The sequence below is a fragment of the Artemia franciscana genome, chromosome 16, assembly GCF_032884065.1.
Source record: "Artemia franciscana chromosome 16, ASM3288406v1, whole genome shotgun sequence".
Lineage (NCBI taxonomy): Eukaryota > Metazoa > Arthropoda > Branchiopoda > Anostraca > Artemiidae > Artemia > Artemia franciscana.
The window spans coordinates 5,871,707-5,889,825 of NC_088878.1; the positions used below are offsets into that span (position 1 = coordinate 5,871,707).

Genomic DNA, 18,119 nt, shown 5'->3' on the forward strand with positions numbered 1-18,119 from the left:
CTGCCAAGAGTTGTGTCTTCTTTAAACTGCAGGAAATAAATAGCAGAAGCATATACAAATTTTTCAATGTATTTTTCTATTTTGAACTGCCATGATTCTTGGACTATGCTTAATTACTGAAAAAAACATGAGCAAAAAATTATTTTATATATTTTTCATAATTATATATTATTTTTTATTTTAAAAATATATATTTTTATATATTTTATCCTAGAGGAAAAAATACAGCTTGGAAGGGTTTCATTACTGATAGGACTGATGTGAATATAGAAACTTATAAAAAGCTAGAAATCATGCAACCAAACTGTTGCATGAAAATAGGTGGGAGCTTGAGTCAATTTTGATTAGGAATTCTGAAAAAAATCTGAAAGCATTTTGGGGTTATGTTGGTTGTTTTTCAGGAGATAAGTAACTATTATCCAATGTTTTTAGGGAAGGTACCATTCTTATAGAAAAGAACATATGTAAAGCCAAGAGTGTTTTTTTAGCAGTAGTTCTGAAGTTTCTGGTACAGAGTGTTTGACAAAAAATGAGTTGGGATCTAGTATTGGGAATGATTTAAGTAGTCAGAATGGAGTATCTGATGACTATTTATTTTCTATTTCCAAGGTTCTGAAAGTGCTGAGAATGTTAGATGCAGGTAAAAGCCTGGATATTGATGGTATTACAAATATTATGTTAAAAAATTTGGCATCTGTTATATGTGAGCTGCTTATCACACTGTTCCTTCAGTTGTTTTTGGCTGGATCTCTTCCAAGTAGACAGAAAGAAGCTCTTGTGAAGCCACTGTACAAGTCTGGTAGATGTGATTCTTTTCTAAATTATAGGCCAATTTCTATTACCTCAATATTTTGCAGAATAATGGAAAAAATTTGGTTAATCAAATATGGTTGCACTTTGAAGAAAATAGGCTATGTCAGAGGCTCAACATGTATACAGGCAGAAGCATTCATCTAGTATGCAAATTTTGGGGGTCATAAAAGACTTCCAGCAGTTTGCTGATGAAGGTGACCAATTTGATTGCATATATTTTGATTTTTCTAAGGCCTTCAAAAAAAAAAAATGCCACTCTAAGCTGCTTCAGAAACTCCAAAATCCAGTGAGTATAGGTGGTTTGAGAGTTTCATGATTGGTAGAATTCAAGCTGTTGGTTTAGTTAGGCAAACTCCTCAAGAATGTTAGTCAGTAGCAGAGTTCTACAGGGTAGTTGCTTAGGCCCAGTTTTGTTCTCCCAGTATATAAATGATCTACTGTCATTTATAAGAAATTCTACAGTTAAAGTTTTTGCTTATGTGATTTTGCTGAAAATTTTTGATGATATGAAGTTGTATAGGAAAGTTGGCTAAGTACAAGATGAAAAGCTACTCCAGAAGAATATAGAAAGTTTAAGTAAATGGTGCAGGATAAACTATATGGTTTTAAACACTTCAAAGTTTGCTGTTGTGCACTATCTCTGTAGAAAGTTGGTTGAAAATTTGCATCCTCACTATTTGATTGGAAGTACTAAGGTGCCAGAGGTGAGGACTATCCACAATCTTGGCATTGTATTTGATCCATTATTAAAGTTTGATGAGCATACAAGGATTGTCTTGGGTAGAGCATAGCTTTCATTGTCTAGAATTAAAAGAGTATTTTTGAAGTTTAATGCGATTTTTTTAAACTATACAATTCAAAGGTGTGCAGTATCCTTGAATATTGTTCTCCAGTATGTTACCCTATAAATAAAGATGATAAGAAGAAAGTTAAGTCAGCACAAAAATCTGCTACAAAGCTAATTCCCGAACTGACTGCCAGAAGTGCTCTGATCTTCTTACTGCCTACAGTATTGTAAATGGCATTGTAAATTTGAATTCAGAAAATTTCTTTCAAAGAAGCCATTATACATCAACCAGACAAAATGCATCAAAATTTTGCCCTCCCCTGCACCAAAATCCAACATAGGTGAGATGTCTTTTGTAAATAGATCAATAAAAATTTGGAATTCATTACCAGATAGTTTTGTAACTGCTTGTACTGTTCCTAGTTTTAAGACTGAGTTAGTAAACACTTCTTTTTACCATGATGTATAAGTCTACCATTGATTTTTGTTAAATATTCCAGCAGTTGTCATTTTTTTTATTTTTTTTTATTTTTGTTTTCATGTTATGCTTACAAGCTATTGAATGAATAAATAAATAAATATGGTAACGAATTTTCTTGCATAATTGCTATCAGAGGGTGTTTAAATAGAATGTATTGTAACTGTTCAGAAAATTGAGAATTATATGGAGACCATAGTGGCCACCTCAAAAACCAAGCCCAAGAAGTTCCAGAAATACACCTCTGTACATAAGCCTGATAGGCACATAGCTACTGAGCTGATTTGTAATGGAATCCAGGCAAATCACCCTTAAAAAATTGCTGATGCCTTCAACCACCAGTTTACATCAGTTTTCACACCTGTAGATACTGCCGCCCTCCCAACTCTACCACACTACATTATTAACACTCAAGTGTTTTCAATAATGGTGGATAAGGCTGAGCTTGAATCTTGGCTTAAAAAGCTTCATCCAAATAAGTCTGTTGGGCCAGATGGCATTCATCCACAACTCTTAAAGGAAGCTCACGCCTTATTAGGACTGCCACTCTCAAAGCCCACCATTGCAAAAAGTAGGGTATCAAAGTAGCAATGCTACTTGGCAGTTTTCAAGTTTGTTGGCAGATTTTGTCTGAAAATATGATTTTTACATATAAAATAATCTCTGCTCAAGGAGAAGCTGTCAAAACACATGTTTTGCTCCATGGTGCAAAAAGTGGGGTACCATAGCAGCAATATTACTTGGCAATTTTCATGACCTAGTAAAATTCGTTGGCAGATCTTGTCTGAAAATACCAGTGCTTTCACTATTTCCAAATTTTTGGGGATTTCCCAAAAAATCTGTCTTCTCAAAAAAAAGAAGTTGGTTCCCCAAATATACCCTTTTGTTCAAGGTTGCCACAACTATTGATTTATCACTAGTGACAATCCAACCCTAGTAACTTTCACTTAACTTGACATATTTTTTTTGCTACTTTTCGAAGTTTTTGTCTCAATTATTTACTACACTTAAAAAACCAGACAAAAATAATTGAATCACTGACTTCTCTTCCTATGCTAGTACAAGCATAATGTTTATAAGACTATACCATTTCATCAAAGATCCTCTTGTAACTTGTGGTAAGGCATTTCACTTGAAGACATTTACATTCAGTGTAATTTTGAGCATTGATGCAGAGTTTTTTTTTAGACAGCTGGAATGTGAGTTTAAATTTTGTTTTCTTTTTATATTCCATTTAATTTCCGAATGTCTGAAAATATAAGAGATTTAAATTGAAAAATTATTCTAAAATGAAAAAAGGAAAGCATGGTACTTATGCAGAAAGGGGGAGGGGATTTTATGATAAATTTGGAGATATTTTCATTATTGAGCTAAAGATTTGATGATCATACCACTCAAGACTTTTTTCTGCTCTTTCAAAATAAAACTGTTGTTTTACTCAGAAATTAAATGGACTCTTTAAGACAATACCTTTTTCTCTTATTGTCTTAGAATTTAGTTTGAGTCATATTTTCTTTCACTCTAGGTTTTGGCATAACACTCAAGTTTATGCTATGTAAAACTTGAGAACAAACTGGTTTGGTTTGTCTGTACTAAGAAACAATTGGCTTCACCTTAATGGAAAACAAGCGGTGGGTGACAGAATACACAAGAATAAAAAAAAAATGGGCTTTATATTTGCACATTAGGCTGTGGGGTGTGGGTTAGGTTAGTTTAGATCCCCCTCCCACCTAATGTGCAAGTATGTAGGGGAGAGGGGGGCAGGATGGTCACTTTTTTGCTTTGGCAGACTGTGTGGCCAAAGTTTTTGAGCTAGAAAAATGATTCTGATGGCAAAAGATGGAGCATTCATTGTTCAACGTCCACGATTTTTTTAGATTTTATTTACCATTATTTTATCTTCTGCAACATTTTTAACAGATGAGGTCAGATGTGACCAATGTGCCCCATGGGTGGGGTAGGTTGGTCATGCACATGGAGCAGCTTGGTCACACTGTTAGCAATATCTATTTTACTTCTTACACCAGGTACAGTTGCAGTACTATTATTGTTCCAATTTTTTTTACTTCAGATTCAAAATTTAACTCATGTTTTGACATTGTTTCAACCAAATATTTGCTCAAACTTATATCAAAGACTAGTGCTTTTGCGGCATGTTCAGTCCCCCCAGAGATCCTGGGAACTGGAAGCTTCATAACAATGTCACGTTTGGAAACTAGTGACTCATCAACTGCTTCCAGAAAAACGAATTCCCATGAGGGGAATTTCCTACAAGGGAAGGTGACAACATATCCTTCACTGGTGTCTTCCTTGACTTCCCCAGCAAAGTACTTTTTCACTCTTTTGCCTAAAAACTCCACAAGAATAAAGTCACCAACACTGGTTTCATCTTTATCAGCTGTACAGTCATTTATATCAATGTCAAGGTTGGAATCATCATCAAAGACCATCATTTTTACTATCAGAGCTGGGATTCTCTGCTTCAACAAAAAGTGCCCTATGCAGCATTTCCTTTGTGGTGTTCTTGCTGGATTTACTGGCTTTTTTTTCTCAGTTAAGACTGGCTTTCCATCTTTGCGTTTCTTCTTAGCTGACAGTTCTTTGATTAAAGCATTTTTAACTGGTGTGTCAGTAAGAACCTGAGACTTCCCCTTCTTCCGCTTCATTGTATTACTTTTCTTTGCAGTGCTTTTGGGTGATACCTTACTACTCCTGGGCTAAGTGCAGTAGATGCTGATGCCCCAAGGTCATGAAAACCACTTGAGCTTGGTTCTGAATGTGATTGAATTCCAGTATCTTCTGCAGGAAACGTGTCTGATTCTGTTTGTTTTGGAATACTGGATGGATCAGGTCTGTTGGAAACCACTGTGGCTAGGAATTCGTCATCCTAGAACACATGTTGATCACAGGGCCAAATTCTGGTGCCCCTGAATCCAGGTGTGGTATTTGTTAGAGTCAGTGCATGAGGAAAGGCAGTTCCGACTGATTCTGCTATGTCATAAATAGAAATGGATTTTCCTAGATTCTTTGTCATGCATGTGTTGCAGGCAGCATTATAGTATGCTTTGAATGGGCTGTAACAACTACAATCTAGAAGCTGCAGTTTATGGCTTGTGTGTGGTGGGAAGGTTAATGGTATGATATGGGACTTCTTCATCAGTTCAAGCAACTCAATGATAACATGGCTAATGTGATTGTCCATTAGAAGAAGTGCTGGTCTTTCAATGCTAGGCTTGCTGTTGTGGATGAAATGTTCAAGAAAAACCACAAATTTCTCTCCAGTCATCCATCCCAAGGGATGAGCAACGCCCACACTCTCAGGCAGAGATCCCCTCATCATTTGAGGAAGAAACTTTACCCTTGGAAAAATCATGAATAGTTGGATGACAATTCCTTGAGCAGACACAGCTGTGCACATTGTGACTAGCACCCCTCTTTCTCCTGAAGTAATTTTTCCAACTTGCTTCTTTCCTTTCTCAGCCACTACTTTTCTTGGATTTTGAACAGCAGTAAGGCCAGTTTCATCTAAATTCAGTACATCACAAGCAGAAAAACTATATTTGCCCAGCAGTGATTTGTATGTATCAAAAAGAGCATTGACTACAGGTCTGTTAAACGCAGTAGCTCTTGCAATACTAGTTGCTTCTGGAGAGAAAGTCTTGGGTTGCAGAATAAGAAGGCCAAGAGCCAGTCCTTACCAGCTGCTTTTGCTTCTTCCCAATCATTAATATCCTTACCCAGTTTCTTAGCAAAATCAAATGCCAATGTTCTGACCTCCTTTGTTGAAAGTCCATGATGCAATTGGAATGCTCTAATAAGATAATTTTTAAGGTTTTTCTCCTCTTCAGCTGTAAAAATGTTGTGTATTGTATACCATAGGATAAATTTCTCTAGTGGTACTTCACTAACATCATTTGCACTTGTTCTACCTTCTTCTGAGAACTTCTGAGTGTAGTGCTTAAGAGTTGATCAGGGGATAAGCATCTTCCATGCTATGGTAGTAAACTTTCCTCCTTCCATTATTTTTTTGGACACTTTGTCTCATAACCTTAGGAGGAATGTTTTTTTTGTTTTTCTGTTGTAGGTCCTCGTTTCTGTTTAGTCTCACCTACAAAAATGACAAATTAATACAAAAAATGAAGTAAACTCGAAAGAAAATATAAATAACATGTCTTTCACCCTGTGGGGCAGGTTGGAAAGTACATCTTCAAAATGACCTACCTGCCCCAGAGCAGAAAGCTAAACAAAACATGGCTACTTCAAAAACTACTAAAGTTATAAACTCAGACCTAAGCTTAAAATGGAGCCAATTTGTGGGCTTTCCTATCATGAAATTTTGGCTGTAATTACTCTTCTCATTTTCTCTCAATGACAATACATCAACCTAAATTTTTCCCAAAAACTTACCAAAAAATCAAAATATGTTGGCCATTTTTTTCATAAAGAAGCTGTAGCCGCCATTTTTTCATGGCATGTTTATGATGCAATTTCTCATATTCAGTAACAGTTCCATAATTTTTTGGAATCAGATGGCAGACCAATGCCCAAGTGTTCAACCTGCCCCACTGGCCAACATGCCCAACTCTCCCCTACCCCAGATTTGCATATAAAACTTAAGTGCTTTTCTTTTTTCCTTAAGAATTTTATTTTGCATATAACCCTTTACCTTCAAATGTATTCTCCTCCTTCTCCTCTCATCACTGGAACTCTGGTGCCCTCCCTCCTGGAATATTTTGGAGGGTGTCCGTGCTTGATTGAGTGGTTCAACTCTAGTTTAGCATCTTTTTACAGTCTAGGACAGTTGTTAAGTAAGTGAATGAAATATTACCGAACACACATTCTGCTCAAGTTGGGGTATTGATTTTTTTTTAAATGCACAGGCCTACCTCCACAAATTCTAATATGCACACAACTTCTTTGTGGTAATGAACTTTAAGTAACTTGGCCAAACAGGAACTAAAACTCTAAATAAGAGCAACTACAAAACAAAAAAGAGCTCTTTTTGTTTTTGATATTCTTTTTCTACCAGGTTATGTATCTCTCCTGAAATATCACTTCTCACAAGATGTATACTTCTCTTCTCATGCTGCTACTTTTTAAAACTTATTCAAACTAAAAGCTTATTGAGTTTCAATGTTGCTATTTTAAAATCCACTAAGTCATTGTTATCCTTTGTCCTTGTGGAGAAGTTTTCACTTACTCCACTTCTCTTCAACAGAAAGTGAATATTTATCTCAATCTTGCACAAATAGCCAAATTCTCAAAAAACTGTTTATTCATCAGTTGAACAAATTTTAAAAGGGCTGTTAGTTATCAAGGTGTACATACAGTTAAAGCAGGTAGTGGGGAAGCTGGAACATGGAAGATTATTAGGGTAAAACTGATAGCACAACTTCATTATACATGTGACTGCCAGGCTGCCAATCAATATTGTCCTCCCAGAAAATCAAATGGTGCTTTTTATAGTTGTAGTATAGTGATCAATGGGTATCAATCATGTAGTTCGGTATGTATTGTTTTTATAATACTAATAGCATTGGAGTTTACAACTCCATCCATAAAGTAACAGCAGTAAGCTATATACAGTATACTTCAGACTTTGAATACTATTCTCCACTAGTAGCATCAGAGTAAATATGTTACATTACTTTTGACAAAATGGTACATACAAAATTATGGAGTATGGTATTTATTGCTAATGAATAATTTGCCATTGAATTAGATTGCATTATTAATTGTGACTCAGAAAACTATTGATATTTCTAACTGCAGGCTATACTAAGTTACATTTGTTACTGTTCTGCCAATTTTACATATAAGAATACTTTTTTGATGAAGCACGGCTGTCAAAACATAAGTTTTGCCGCTAATGTGTTGGTAACTTTGGAAATTCTGCCACTGGCAGCTTTGGAAGTTCTTGCACACCTGCTCAAGACTCTTCCAAAAGTCTGTTGACACCAAAGTTATACCATTGAACTGGAAAGTAGCCCATATTTCACCAATGCATAAAGGAGGTGACAGGACCAAAGCTACCAATTGTTGGCCTATCAGTATTACCTCTGCTATTGGGGAAATCCTTGAAGGCATTGTAAATGCAGCTATTCTCAACATTTACTACTACTACTACTACTACTAATAACTCACTGCAGCACCAAGCCGCCTGAGGCCAACACAGCTACGCACGCTCCTCCTCCAACCTAATCTATTTAAAGCCTCCCTCTTTACACCCTCCCAGGAAGTTCCCATTTCCTTTAAATCCTTATTTATGACATCCTCCCAACCCAGACAAGGACGACCTGCTTTCCGTGTAGCCCCAGACGGTTGGCCAAAAAGGACAATCTTCGGTAATCTGTCATCCTTCATCCGTAGAACGTGGCCTAGCCATCTCAACCTTTCTTTCATTATAGCCCCAGAAAGCGGGATTGAACCACACTTTTCGTACAACCTACTGTTTGAAATACGGTCAGTCAGCCGGGTACCCAGAACAATGCGTAGGCAATTTCTCTGGAAAACATCTAGTAAATTTTCATCTGCTTTTCGGAGTGTCCATGCTTCAGAGCCATATTTGACCACTGTCATCACTGTAGCTTCCAATATTCTAATCTTGGTTTGTAGGCTTATCTTTCTATTCTTCCAAACTTTTTTTAACTGTGAAAAAACACCCTGAGCTTTAGCTATTCTACTTTTAACATCTTCACTGCTCCCACCATCTTTACTAATAATACTACCAAGGTAAATGAAGCTCCCAACCTGATCAATCTTTTCGTTACCTAAGGTCACCTGCTCATCTTCACTTATTCCTAACCTTAGTGACTTAGTCTTCTTAACATTAATTTTCAAGCCTATTTTAGCACCCTGAACTCGTAAAACCTCTAAAAATTCATTCATTTTGCTCACACTTTCATCTAATATGCTTAAATCATCAGCATAATCTAAGTCCAGGAGCGTTCTTCCTCCCCATTTGATTCCATGGTCTCCAATTGCCTTTCCTGTGCTCCTTAAGACGAAGTCCATCAAAATGATCCATATAAAGGGGGATAGAACACAACCCTGCTTAACTCCTGATTTAATACAAAACCAGTTGCTAACCTCATTTCCTACCTTAACCGCAGCAGTATTATTCTCGTACATAGCGCAAATCACTTTAATGTATTTTTCTGGTATACCATATAACGATAAGACCTTTGTTAACGCTGTTCTATCAACAGAATCGAAAGCTTGCTCATAATCGATAAAACTAAGGACCAAAGGTGTTTGACAACGAAGGGACTTCTCAATTATTAACCTAAGAGTGAAAACATGGTCGACACATCCTCTACCTTTTCTAAAACCGCATTGTTCTTCCCTTAAAACTTTGTCTACAGCATGTCTCAGTCTAAAAAGTATCATATTACTCAGTAATTTGCTACCTACAGAGACCAGACTAATGCCTCGATAATTCCGACATTCACTCTTGTCACCTTTCTTATACAGTGGTTTAATTAAGGTTTTCCTAAAATCATTGGGTACTTCCCCTTTTTCAAAAATCATGTTCATAATCTTCAGTAGCTTATTCCTAACCTCAGAGCCACCATATTTAAGGAACTCATTAATCATACTATCAGCACCTGGGGCCTTATTATTTTTTAATCCTTCTAGTACTGTCGCTAATTCTTCCTCACTAAACAAATCTTCCTTCACATCCAAGGTATCACAAACTTTTTCATTTTCATCTATATCTTTTCCTGCAACTGTATCTCGGTTTAGCACATTCTCAAAATGTTCCACCCATCTTTCTTTAACTTTTTCCTTATCACTAATTGTGACCCCATTTCTATCTTTAACTGGGACTAGTCAGGATCGGCTACTCCCTTTCAATTTATTAACATGCCAGTATAATATTTTACTATTATGCCGTCTAGCCGCATCTTCCAGATCCTCAGCAATTTTATCCATCGCCTCCATTTCACATCTCCTTAGTTCATATTTTAATGCTTTCTCCACTTTCTTTACATTCCTTTTGTTTTCATACGACCTATCGCTCAGATAATTCTTATACAAACCCCTTCTACTCTCTATTAAACCTAAAGCTTTTTCACTAATATTCCTAGTTGCTGTCTTAGCACTCTTCCCTAGGACACCATCAGCAACTTCACAAATTGTCAACATTTGGCCACAAATAACCATCTATCAAAACACCAGCATGGATTCCAACCAGGTAGATCAGCTGAAACATATCTGATTGACTTATACAATTATATAACTGAACTGCTTGACCAAAGTCCCAGCTGATATGGTTTTGTTAGACTTTGCTAAAGCCTTTGATAAAGTCTATCATCAGACGCTTCAGTTGAAATTAAAGCAATTGAAAAGGGTTTGGGGGACTGCATTATGTCGTTGAAGAAAAGAAAGCAGTGGGTCTGAGTTTTGGGAGGGTGGTAAAGCTTTCTATTTTGAAATAGCAGATAAATTAATAAAACAGACCAGATGGCTTTCAAATCTGTCCAGAGACAGGCAACTAAATGAATAAAGGATTCCAAGGATAAAAAGTATAGATGTTGACTGCTGACCCTGAAGCTGCCAACTCTGACATACTGTCAATGCAGAGGGGATATGATAATGATCTGTATAAGTTGCTCCAGTCTAATGACAAAGATATATTTGAGTCTGTCCAATTGTCAAGTACCAGAGGTCATTCAGCAAAGCTGTTCTGCAAGCATGCCAAAACAAATGAAGAAACACATTTCTTCTACAATCACATCATAAGTCTGTGGTACAGCCTAAGTGAAACAGTAATGGGATCTATAGCAATTAATAGCTTCAAATCAAATCTCAACAAGGACTGGGCAACAAAACCATGGCTCACTCAATGGGACGCAACTGATATCCTGCAGCCCCATCTTCACTAACTGGAATACACTGGATTTGTACATATTGCCAGTAAATGTGATTTAAGGTAATTTAAGGTGACCTTGGCTGTGAGTTGCTTTGTGCATAATGGAATCTTATCAGCAAAGAAATTTCGCTATTCTGAACTTAATATGCAAGGCCAAGTCGTCAGTCATGTCAAAGATGACAAAATTATTATTGACATGTGCAAGCTCCTTGTATCAGCCTCCAAAGAGAAGAAAAATATACCATGCTTTGTTATTTTCAATCCCTGTCAAGTTCCAGTTGTTGGCAACGCTGTTTCTGTTACAAATTACCAGGAATTTACCTTATATCACACTGTCCAGTGAAATAAGGATTAAATCTGTAGAGTTGCTGGTTAGTGATGACAGTGGTTGGACATCACAATGGCATCCCAGTCAGTTTGCCATGGCTTCAATGACGATTCTCCACCAATGGCTCTTTTAAAGGCGGCAGTACTTGGGGTAGTAACTGCTTCTTTGCTGAGCAAATTCTATAAACTCACTATTCGGTTAGTGAAGAAGTTATTGCATAGTCTACTAGGAGCTCTTTTCTGATATGGTTTCTGACTATGCCCCCTAGTTCTGCAGACTGTTCAAGTTGAAATTGCTTATTTAATGGAGAGTAAGAATTCAGGAGCTTATGCGTCATAATAAGATCACCCCTTTTATGTCTGTAGACAAGAGCGAGGAGTTTCAGTTTCTTCAGATGGGATGAGTAGTTTAAATATTTGCATCCATCAATTGCTTTTGGAGCCTATCTCTGAACTGGTTTTAAATTCTGCTGATCACCTTTGTTGAGGGGGCTTGCAAGTTGTAACACACATGCCAAACTTCAAATTGGGCCTAACCAATGCTTTATATAATTTATTCATCAGAATTGGTGACCTACAAGTGATTGTTCTCTTTATAATGCCAAGGGTTTTGAGTGCTTTGGCTACAGCTGTCTGTGTGTGCATAGTGAATCACAATTCTTTATCAACTATGACCACCAAGTCTCTCTGCTTCAGACAAGATGATAGTCTGTCTTGTTCCGTCCATCCCTAACATATGGTAAAGGCATTTCTCATTTTTCTTCACAAAGTGGATTGTTCAACATTTATTACATTGAATTTAAGCCTCCACAAAGTTGCCCATTGGGAAAGCATCTGTAGGTTATTGTGGATAGAGGCTCTCTTATCAGGACTTATTTTATTTTTGACTGTGGTTGGTGCATCATTAATATAAATTTTTGGTTCTAAGATGGTTCCCTGGGGCACTCCACTTAATACTTCCATGTCTTCTGGAAAGAATACCTGTCCATTTTTTGAAGCATTTTTATCCTTTGTATCCTCCCGGAAATACACTGAAGCACCCATTCTACAATTTCATTATGTATTCCAATTGCAAATAACTTGGTCCTTAGTCAATGGTGACCTACTTTGTCAAAGGCTTTTGAAAAATCCAATTACCTTAATTACCTTAATTCTCACCTCGGACTGATAAGGTCCAATGGATCTGTTTTGCTCTGTGAATAATGATGACTGGTACCCGAATCATGCCAGCAGTTTTTCCAGTTCCAGCATGACCACTCGTTATCCAGTGACTTCTTGAAAGTTACAGGTGAAGTTGCTGACACTGTAGACTCAGAGAGGGAATTCCAGATGTTGACAACTCTTTTGGAGTAGAAGTATTGATGCATTCTTGTGTTCACGTGGGATTTAGAAAGTTTCTTTGAATGACCTCTTGTATGGGATTGGTGGGACTTGTTCAGGTCGAGGAGACTAGATGTGTTGTTGGAGAAGTTTATGGGTAAGCAGCATCTCACCTTGTCTGTGGCAGTATACCAGTGTAGGTAGCTTGACTTTTTTAGTCTTTCATTGTAGGGGAGGTCTTTCAGCCCATTTATAACCTTGGTGGCGCATCTCTGCATGTCCCCAAGAAGTCTCATGTCGCCTTTGTATTGGGGAGCAGCTATGCAGTTTCCAAATTCAAGATTGGGTCTTATGATGGCTTTATAAATTCCGAAAACACTTTGGGGGATCTGCTCGTAATAGACCTCTTGAGTGGGCCAAGTCCTGCGTTAGATTTGAAAGCCACATTCCTTGTGTTGGAGTGAAACTTGAGCTGATTATCAACGAGTATACCCAAGTCCCTCTCTTTGTTGTGGGTTTGAAGATCGATATGTGTTGGCTTGTCAGTATCCCAGATTGAGTACACTGTATTTTCATTCTTTGGTCCAAAGTGCAAGACGCAGCATTTGCTGACGTTGATTGAAAGTAGCCATTCTTCAGCCCACTCTTGGATATGGTTGAGATCAGCTTGGAGGCTTGTGCTGTCTGCCAGACCAAAGAGCTTGGAATCACTGGCAAAAAGTGTGATAATGTTGCTGACCCTGGTGACTTAGTCGTTGATTTAAATCAAGAAGAGGGCTGGGCCAAGAACTGTACCTTGTGGGATATCACTGATGACATTGCAAGGTTTGGAGTATATCTTCTGAAAACCTGATCCAGACAGTCTGACCCTTTGTGTGTGTTTTGTGAGAAAACACATCAGCCAATTGACTGTCATCTAGGTCAGGCCTCCAGTGAGGAGCTTGATGTGGAGCCTTCTGTGGGGAACCATTTCAAACGCTTTGGCTAGATCAAGGAGAATCAAGTCAACAGGTATACCAGCGTCGACGAGCTTGATGATGATGTTATAGGTTGCAATTAGATTGGTTTTCCACCAACTTGTTGTGACGGAATCCATGTTGGCTATTAGAAAGTGTCATGTGGGTTGTTAGATGGTTGTGAATTGCATCATTCACGATTTTCTCAAGTAGCTTGGCAACAGCAGACGTTAAGCTGATTAGTCTGTAGTTCTGTGCTCTGGATTTGTCCCCTTCCTTAAAAATGGTAGCCATATGTGCCTCTTTCCAATCAGATGGAATAGTGCCAGAGTCAAGGAAAGACTGGGAGATGTTTGTAAGGGGTGCAGCAATGATGCTTGCAACTTCTTTCAGTAGACTCGGATGGGTGTTGTCTGGTCCAGCAGCTTTATTGGCATTGAGGTTAGAAATTCGCTTTAGTATGGTGGCTTTGTCTACAATTAATTCAGTCATTTGACTGGTGTTGTTGGATTGAGGCGCTGATGGTAGTTGGCCATCTGGTTCAGATGTAAAGACGGAGGCGAAACGTTATAGGGGAATCCATTTTTCCAGGCTATATCAGGGAAGTTAAAGTCTCCAGCAATGAGTAGGTTTCCTTTGAAGTTGGCGGTTGCTTTTTCAAAGACACAGGCAAGTGCCTGCTCAGATTCTAACATGGATGGTGATGAGGGCTTCTGTAGATGCAACATTGTGCGAGTTCTCAGCTTCACAAAGGTCAAACCTTACTGTTCTGAGGTTTTTTAGCTGAAGTAATAATTGCATAGGTTTGATGACATACGAAGCTTTGACAAGGGCTATAATACCTTGATGGCAATCAGGGCTTGAAAAATTGAATATTATCTGGTATCCCAGGATTTTAAAATATTGGTCAGCTAGTTGGTTTAGGCTATTGTTCGGACATATTTTGGTAAGGAGGATCAAATCATAATCTTTGTTATAAATTGCCAACCTGAGTTCATTGATTTTGTTTGTTAGCTGGTCTATATTCGTGATGGCTATGCTGAGATCAGTGGATATCTGCACTTCTTCTTTGCTATCTGCTTTTGAGTCACTTTTGCTATTATCAATAGAAACATAGCTCGTTTCTTCTTCTTCTTCTTCCTGGGAATCATCTGCAGTTACCAACAAGCCTGATGATTTATCACTAATAATGTCACTAAGGGTTACTTCATCATTTTTATTTTTACCAAAAAGAGCAGAACTATTTACACTATTCACTGATGGTGGGGTGACAATTGGAATCACACCACCATTCCCCGGTTTTTTTTTTGAACGATTTGGTTACCTCAAATGACCAGATCTAGTTTGCCATTAGATACACGATCCCGTAGTTCTGCCAGTAGTAGTTTTCCGCTTTCCCTGTCAGCTTTAACCATGTTGTGGCGGAACTGTGCAGCATTGTCGTTGTTTCTTCTTTTGTATGACGTATTCACGATTTTTCTGGGAACGAAGGGTCGGTAAATGTGAAGACAATTGGCACGGTGGTTTTGGACGGATCTTGAGTGGACGCTGCAGAATTTTGCTTGTTCAGCCGCCTTACACTAGTGATAGTAGCAGGCATGTTGTATACTTTCTGTAGAAATTCCACAATGAATCAAATGCCAATTCCTCTTAATATTCTGTGGTAAGTTTTCTCGTGAGTTGCCTAACTTTATTTTGGGTTTGTTTAAATTTCTCATGCGATGGGGTACTTTTTTACATATTCAAAAATATTATCCACCACAAAAAGTCTCAACCCTCTCAGAGTACAAAGCCAAAGTCATGCAAATAATTTCTATCCATATGGTTGGGGAGATCAAAGTAGCATCTGTTTGCACATTATTCCTTTCCGCTAATGCCCTTCGTTACCTCTAAAATAGCTCACACAGATTTTGTATACCCTTTGTGGCTTGTAAGTTCCTGAGGAATCAGGAACGTATAATCACTAATCAGGGAATGGTCATAAATAATCAAATATTAATCCAGTAGCGGCTGTAGGCCTCACAATCTGGGGGGATGAGGTATACCACAGGAGTGTAAAAATATAAAATAAAACGAATTTAATGTCAGAAAAACTGGGAGGGAGTAGCTGGCCCCCCTCCTGCCGGGGCCTAAAATTGCCACTGAAACAATTATATTACAATAGCATTACAATATGAATGATGTAAGGAAGCCGAGTCAGTCAAAATTTGTTAAACGCATCTCAACTGGACGATTTTTAGGGGATGACTGGATTATTGATCAGGGAATCTACCAGCATTTTGCTCAGGAAATCTGCCAGGATTTAGATCAGATAATCTACTGAAGAACTTACAGGAAAACCTTGAAAAGTCATTGTAAAATGCTAAAGCTGCTGCCCCCTTGTCCTATCTGGAAGATGTTGGGATACCCCCCCCCCCCACCATAGTAATACCCCTCATAGTAACTATATGTGCTCATATAGTTACTATGATAAACATATTGGTTATAGATTAACATAGACATTTTTTTTAGGAAGAATATGTCAATGACATTGTCCATGATGTGTGTGAAAGATTTTCCATTCGTGATGACTTTCGGAATATGTCTGTGGTTCAGAGATTGGAAAAATTACGAAAAGTGTTGAAGGATGAATATAACAAAGAATTAAGGCTGAAAGAAGGTGCTGAGCGTATGAAAAGAGCTCATGGGGGTAAGAAAACCTCAGATGTGAACTTGGCTGTGAAGGAATCTAATACGAAGCTTGTGGAATTAGCAAATGAACTCTCTCATATTGAATCAGAATTAATAATGATTCAAACCCAGTCAGCTGTGCAAAATGATGGAATGTACTTTGCTAATCAGACCTATATTACAATGCCAGAACATGAAAGAAGCAGACCCAATTCTGGCACTGAGAGAGGTAGTAGCATTTTTTACTTATTTATTTTTTATGGAAGAATTTCTCTTTTTTATGCAAAATATGTTTTAAAGTCAGTTTTATAGTGTTTTGGTGCATTTCTTTCTTTTAGTTTGCATAACATCTGGAATATTTATTTTGTCACATGTTTCCCCTAATAGTGGATTCTCAAGTAAAAAAAAAAACAGATTAATAAAAGGGAATAATAGTCAAATGAGTCTTAGGTATATCCAGTCCAGCCGGGGCTGTAGCTCAGAGCAAGGGAAATATTATGGAATAAAAAAGTTTGGAAAAAGCTGAAATTGGCCAAGCTGTAGTATATATGGGATTGTTGTAGCCTAATATGGGAATCACCATCATTTTGAGACTCGAGCCATTAGTCTCGAATCTAAAGTCTCCTAATGCAATCTGTTTGCGCTAATAGGTGTACAGGAAGCCCTCCTATCCACTTCCCCTGAATGCAGGTATGTTCAGGCAGCATAACAAAAAATTGGTCTACTGTATGCCTACAAAAAGGAGATGCGGGTAAGGGTATTCCTCCTTAATACTGGTTCACAGCACCCTCAAGGATAAATTAAAAAACACAGCAGAAAATAATTTGCTGGTGTTTCAGGCTGCCTTGTCCTTGGAGTAAATGCAATTGGGTTCAAACTTTAGAGGAGAGGTTAGAAGATGTGGGGAAGGGGAAGGGGAGTCTGTGGGGAAGGGGAGAATGATTTAAATATGAATATGATGTTTTTGTGCCAAGCTTTTTAGGGGAAAGAGGTGTGCTGGACGAATCTAAAGGGACTCCTCTTCTCATCTCTGTGCAGCAATTTTCCAGAAAATGTTGTTTTTCTGTTGGAAAGTCAGTTGTCGGACGGAGGGGGGAGGGAGCCACATGGTCGCGTTGTCCCTTGAGTAATTCAGATTAAAAATTCTTGCGATATTCTGCTTGAAACAAGGCACAGCCTTTCTGCTAAAAATCTGGGTGGGGTGATCAAGGGGTCACAGGGAAGATTATTGCCGATTTTTTTAGCAGAATTTTAGCAGGAGATTATTGAAGAAGGGATAATTCTTTCTATATGTCTTAATTTCCATTGCCAACTCTATTTTGTATTTGGGGATATTCCCCCATTTTTCAGCGTGTTCTGATTTCTGGGAAAAAGTATCATGGATGAGGAGATTTCTGGATAAATGATTAAAGCCTAAAATCTTTTTTGAAATAGATGTATGCTAAGGACAATTTTTCAGAGTTTTAGCGTGAAGAGCAAGGTATTGAGTGGGGGGGGGGATTACCTTCATATACGGATTTTTTCTGCTCGTTTTTAGTTTTAATGCTGCTCCTGAATTTCAGTTGAAAAATCTTGTTTTTCCTTTAACCAATTAAAAGAATAAAGGCAGTGACCTAAGTCTAATTAACTATTCTAGTACTTGTTCTTTTTTTTTTAAATCAAAAGACAAACAGCGCCGATTTTTACTAAGCAAGCATGGGATAAGATAAGAATAAGATAAGATTTGTTGCAAAAGCCTGTGGGCCGTAGCAACACAGAATACAGTCTAGAAACAAAATACAGGAACCAAATACAAATTAAAAAAAAAAAAAAAACACGCAAAGGTTTAACATATTAATCAGCAAACACCAATCATAAGAACCATAACAAGCTATCCCCTCAAACATGATTCTC

The 18,119-nt window shown here is 37.7% G+C and overlaps 1 protein-coding gene across 1 annotated transcript in view; it reads left to right on the forward strand.

Moving 5' to 3' along the window:
• The window catches only part of LOC136036965 (serine/threonine-protein kinase N-like), a 100,010-nt gene that overhangs the window by 1,579 nt on the left and 80,312 nt on the right, over nucleotides 1-18,119 (forward strand). Inside the window, exon 2 of the mRNA XM_065719361.1 lies at nucleotides 16,068-16,455. Coding sequence (XP_065575433.1) covers nucleotides 16,068-16,455 — 388 coding nt within the window. The remainder of the gene's footprint in view (nucleotides 1-16,067; nucleotides 16,456-18,119) is intronic.